This window comes from Ascaphus truei, chromosome 3, assembly GCF_040206685.1.
Source record: "Ascaphus truei isolate aAscTru1 chromosome 3, aAscTru1.hap1, whole genome shotgun sequence".
In the NCBI taxonomy this organism is placed as follows: Eukaryota; Metazoa; Chordata; class Amphibia; order Anura; family Ascaphidae; genus Ascaphus; species Ascaphus truei.
Genome location: NC_134485.1, coordinates 328,046,211 through 328,052,210, shown reverse-complemented (window position 1 = coordinate 328,052,210; position 6,000 = coordinate 328,046,211). Strand labels below are relative to the sequence as shown.

At 43.1% G+C, this 6,000-nt stretch overlaps 1 protein-coding gene across 4 annotated transcripts in view; it reads left to right on the top strand.

Moving 5' to 3' along the window:
- Window positions 1-1,543: 1,543 nt before the first annotated feature.
- The window catches only part of GLS2 (glutaminase 2), a 60,813-nt gene continuing 56,356 nt past the window's right edge, over window positions 1,544-6,000 (top strand). For 2 of the 4 annotated variants that reach the window (XM_075591409.1, XM_075591407.1), the window contains exon 1: window positions 3,654-4,400. In XM_075591409.1, coding sequence (XP_075447524.1) covers window positions 4,216-4,400 — 185 coding nt within the window. In that variant the 5' untranslated portion in view covers window positions 3,654-4,215. Of the gene's footprint in view, window positions 1,665-3,653; window positions 4,430-6,000 lie in introns of those variants that run through there. The other 2 variants (XM_075591410.1, XM_075591408.1) reach the window with 2 other exon arrangements.

The window sequence follows — 6,000 nt, the reverse complement described above, 5'->3', positions numbered from 1 at the left end:
ATGTAGAATTATGCATTGTCACATGCTTTGCATACTGTATAAAAAAGGGGGGTTGGGAATGAAGTATTGCTGCTTTACAATACCATACTTTGGATAAAAATCCTCAAATATCACTGCTTTGTGTTCTTAGAATTTGGTATCTCTGTTGCGCTGTAATGTGTTTTACATACTGCAAATGCAATGTGAGCAAAAATCCACTTTTGTTTATCTTTATCATAATTGATTTAGTTCATAACAAGTATTAAACTGTTAATAGTATTAAACTGTAGTTATAAATAGTTTTTAAATTGTTGAACACATTACTTATTCATTCCGTGTGATTTCCTTGGAGCTAATGCCACCAAGTGTAAATAATGGGTATGGCAAAAAAATATAAGTGTGCAACTTATGTTTAGCAAATAAAAATATCACTTGTGGGTACATGTACATGTCTATGACAAGTCTGCAATCCTGACTTTCCCCCATTATTGCTTAGCAAACAGTGCTTCCAGTGCAGCCAGGGATTCTGGGTAATGACATACTTGTGTTTAAAACCCCTGCAATTCTGAAGATCTCCTTAACTCTGAATGCAACGTCGGACTAAGGTATCCAGGGACCACAGGAAGAAACAGATTTTACCTGGCTATCATTGATTTAAAATAAAAAGTTATATTACGGCTTGCACTCATGTTTTTATACACAGCACTTTCACTATTGCACACATGTCTACACAGACATGCTGAGAGGTTTGCTGGGCCCAACCAATGGAGGCAGGTTGCTGCTAGCATGCTCCTTGGTTGAAAGGCTACAATTCCAAAAGTCAGATGCTGACCCCTCCTGGCTGTCCCCCATGTCAGCGGCCCTGTTCATACATACATTTATAGATAAACAGTCAAAATTCAAAGTGTGCATAAATAGTTAATACACCAATATTAAAAAATCATCAATACAGAAAAAAAAAAAAAATCAATTAGCAGTGTGCAATATATATTTGTCAAAACTTTTCTCCTAGGTGACAAGTGCAGAAAAACATGTCCATGGTGCAGGTGATTTTAAAACTGAATACTCACAAACGTAGCTAGAATATATCATGTGTACAGATCCTACAAGGAACCGAGGTGCTGACAGAGGTTCTCTTGTCAGACAATGGTCCGTCTGTGATCTCCTGCAGTCTCCTTGCTGTGGCAGTTTCCGGCGTCTCAGCTCGGTGCTCAGGTGGAACGCAGGAAGTTGACGTCACAGGATGAGTGTCAGCTTCGCTCACCAGCGGTCGCATTGTTGCCACCTCTCCGTGCCGGGATCCAACTTCTGACCAACTGCCGGGGGAGCATGGGACCCCCAGACCTGAAGGACCGTTTCTCACTGAGTGGTAGCTGTGTGTGATTTTTTCTTTGAGAGGGGGGGTTTAGCTTCTCCGGAGCGGGCTACCTCCACTAGCGTCGCATTGCCATGGTGACCGACATCACATGATGCCGTGACGTCTTATGACAATGTGATGTCACATGCCGCCGTGATGTCATGACGCTGCCGAAGGAGGCTGCTCTTCTAGGTAAGCCCCCTTAACTTTTTCCACAGGAGGGGCCCCGCTGCCAGCGTGCCGCCTTGGGCCCCGCGCACGGAAGGCTAAGCACGGGCCCCCCGACTTGAATGATATAAACGTCCGATGGAATCTTTTCTCTTGTATGGTAACTGATGTCCAATTAACATTGTGCAGTATTCCTATTAATATCATTATAGTGGTGTGTAGTATTCCTATTAATATCATTATAGTGGTGTGCAGTTTGCAGTGTGTTGTTATGTAAGGGTAAGATTATACTACTTGCGCGCGACGGACCGCATAGACTCGCGCACGCCTGCAGCCCCAGCGATGTGTGCACTGAGCTGCGGGCGATCGGGGAGGCGTGGCGGACACTTCACCAAGCTGGTTCGCCCTCTTTGGCTGAACCGCTCACGTGACGCGGAATTCACGCGGCTGCGCTGGAAAAGACAACATTTTTTGTCTTTTCAAAACGCGGTCGCGCCATCGCGCTCCGTCGTGTGCGGCCTCGTAGGCATTATGCAATTTGTGCTTGTCGCAATCGCCCTGCCTGTAATCTCAGCCTAACGTGATGACCACAAATCTAATCCGACTTTGTTTAGTCGCTGTTTCTTTCCTGTGCTAGATCGTTGTGCTATACCTGTGAGTGCTAATCCCACTACCTATTTTAGCAATGGATGTAAGAAACACTTCTGTTTTGTGTGTGATGTTGTGTGTCCTTTATTCCCTTCTTTCTCTCTGAGCTTTACCAAAATATCACTGTTCTTTGCTCTGTAGCACCACTCTCTGGACAATAAGGATCTCAGGATTTAGATAATTGTTACAGACACAATTGTTTAACTACACAGGAAAACATACTGTAGTATTCAAAGTGCTAATCAATACTCGTAGTACATAAAATCTGAGCACTGAACAATACATGGAGGCTGCAAAACTGCTATTTTGTATGAAGGGGGAAAAAATCTAATGTTTGGGAAAGGTAGGAATCACTGCAGAGCACACAATAATTATTTCACCGTTAAAATAGACAAAACATGTTTTCAGGGATTTCCCTGCTGGTACGTGTGCTTAACGTCAGTTACTATTGCAGATGTGCTCACAGATATATAAATAAAATAATAGCCAGACTGTACATATATTTTTACAGCACCGAGCTTTTATTGGGATTAGCACATTGGTGAAAACTATACAATGTATAACAATATGAAATTCACAAATATAAACATTTTGGTAAAAAGATTATGCGTGTGGTTTGCATTTCTAACTTGCAGATATGTGGGGTGAGGTATTTTATGGGACCCCCCCCCCCTAAGAATTTTAGCACAGTAGCTAATGCTGTACATATACAGGCAGTCCTCGGTTATCAGACACAATGTGTTACTCAAAATGGCGTTGGATAGCGAAACGTCTTAAAGCGAAACACATTTTCCCGTAGGAACACTGTTTAAATGAAAGGTTCCGTTCCTGAAGGCATTTTTAACACTAAAATACACCAAATATTTTATGCAGGCAATAAGATACTCAGCACCCACATCAATTATATAGTGTATATACTGTATTATATATATAATATAACATAAAATATAATTATATATTATATAGTATAATATAATATTATATATATTATATACACATAAACAACTTTGCAAAGCGTTGTAAGAGCGTTGGATAAGCCGTTTTGGCGTTGTAAAAATGAACATAGTTAGGCATTGCATAGCGTTGGATAAGCCATTCGTTGTAAAACGAAGCGTTGTAAAATGAGGACTGCCTGTACATCATGTTTGAAAAAGAAAACCCTGGCTGTGTCGTCATTGTCTGTGTCTGCCTTCTATGTTTTGGGCATGACTGCAGAGGTGTGTAAAGCACCGTTTCATATGGAGATCTTGCATGCCCAAATATGATAGGTTCTTACTATTAGCAAAGGGGCTTCAGCCTTTGCATTGCCAACTCATCAGAACAGGCAGGTGCCTCTGGCACTGAAAGCACATGATGAAATAGATACTGTGTGACTCAGAAAAATATCAGATATTCCACGTCCTCCCACCTGCCCCCAGTTTAGTCCCGCCTCTCATCCTTCCTGATTGGATGCTTGGGTTGCATTTGCAGGAGGCTTGGCACTTGTCTGGAAATAGATGCAATGTAGCAACCGGCAGATCCTTAAAGGGACTGTGTTTGGGCTCTGACTGAAGTATCCTCTGAACTTGATGACACCTAGTCACTGTCTACCAAAGGTGTTACTGTTGTGCTGGTGAATCCTGGCTTGGGGATGCTGGGCCAGGACATTCTGGCTAGTGAATGCTGAATCAGATGGCCCCTTTTCTTTCGTGCGATCAGCGGCCCAGTGACCCTTTAAAATAGTTTTCGTCACTAGCCTACAGCCTACACACAATCAAGCTGTGACCACTGGACTTATCTTGCTCCGTTTGAACCATAGAGGAGCTTGGACCACTGCACCACAGACATTCTCCTATATGCTGGGTCTACTGGACCATCTAAACCCCTTACAAGCTGTGATCACTGGGGCGCTGTCCCCCTACATCGTGACCACTAGACCGTCGAGGCTCTGCACACCCTCCAAACTGTGACCACTAACGCTGCCCACCCAGGCAAAAAACTCCTGCAAGTCTCCTTGTTCTCTGATGATACAATCTCGCATTGGAGCTGTTTCTTGACTTTCCTTATTCTTCACCCCCTAGTGGATGCCAGTTACTGGTCCTGCACACCTAGAGATGCTTTTCCTCCGATGTGTGATGGGGGGCGACTTAAGGATGCTCCCAAAGTTCTTGACTCCCTTCACTGGGAAGGAAATTGTACCCGCCCGGCACATTGGCTCCGACCACAGGACTTGGATACCTGGAGCAGCCCCCCAATACAGCAAAGAGCAGTGAGCATGAAACGAGAGTCTGATTCCATGTGTGTGTCCCTATCTGCATACATGTGTTATCGACAATATTGTGTTTGGCCATTTTTTAACATAGGGATTTTGTGTGCAATGTCTCAAGTTGTGCTATGCCTCTGCTCTCATGTGTGTCATATAACATGAAGTGTGTGTGCGTATTCATGTCACAATGTGTCTATACTCCATGTGAGATACCTTGTGTGACTGTCAGAGATCATGATGTAGTGTGCGTATGTCCTGTGCATCTCAATGCATGTGTATGCCCTAAAATGAATGACTGTCCACCTAATCTGCTGTGAAACCTCAAAGTCCATTGAATTCCTGTCTTTTTCCCATTTTCAGGATATCTGTCAGTCTATCCTAAATAGCGTTGAATTATTTTACTGTGTTAACTTTCACCACCTCTGCTTGGAGCCTGTTCCATGGATCCACTGCTCTTTCAGTGAAGAAACCTTTGCTCAGATGTCCCCTGAGTCTCCCAAGCTCCGTCTTCAGAGTGTGCTCTAATATTTCTCTCTGAAAAATGCCTTTGCACATTGTTGATATATGTAAAACTTTTTAAAATAGCCCTCTTTTCTCTCTGGCTGTACATGTTTTGCATGTATATGTAACCGCATTGTAACTGTTTTACGTAGAGTATTAAACACCACCCACCTATTTACTGACCTACACGCACAGGCAAGCATGGAGGATAAAGAGGCAGCACACAGTGGAAGGGACAATGCTTCAAACCAATGTATCGAGCCATAGTTTCGGACTAGATTACCAAGGACCCACCATAGCTAACAAAGACGTTAGAATAGGGCTTGTTTTCATATACACATACACAGGCTCATACAGAAATTCACTTGAGCATATATGCATACTCGCATTCATAGGCAGTGCCATCTAGGCCATTGTTCTATATAGTGCAATAGTGCCAATTCGGTGCTAATGCAGGGAACTTTTCGTTCAATCGGTGCTTTATGGCCGAATGAATACACTCATACAAACATCACTTCTAAATACATACACATACACATGCACTGACTCTACTTGCAGCCTCACTCTCAGGCAGACTGGAAAGGGAGATTTGGTCAATCGCACAAGATTATTTAAGATTTTGGAAATCTCCCTGTAATTCCAGGACAATTAGCCAGTATGGACCTCAAGGACCCCACCGGGTATTTCCCCTGTGAACCAAACGGTCCATCTGAGCCTGTTTATTAACAGTGGTGATCAAACAATGTTTTGGGGCAACAGCCCTTCCGTCATGAAATTGAAAATGATTTAATGAGACGTGTGTTAATGTTCAGTCCTAAAGGGCTACCACCAAGCCAGGTTTTCAGGGCAATACACACCCACACGGTCATGCCTTGAAGTGGCTAGCAGGCTTAAGACGCTCTGGCCAAAGGGTTGGACTAAATGACCCCTTTTCAAGAGATATATAGGTATTGCACTGTGTATTTTTGTCACATTGGAAGTAGCTTTGGGCATCTTTGTTGTATACATTTAGCCACGCCCACTGGCACTCCTTTTGACACTTATATACATACATATGTATTATGCGGTAATGTTTGGGGTTTCTCAATGCTTGTTGGTTATC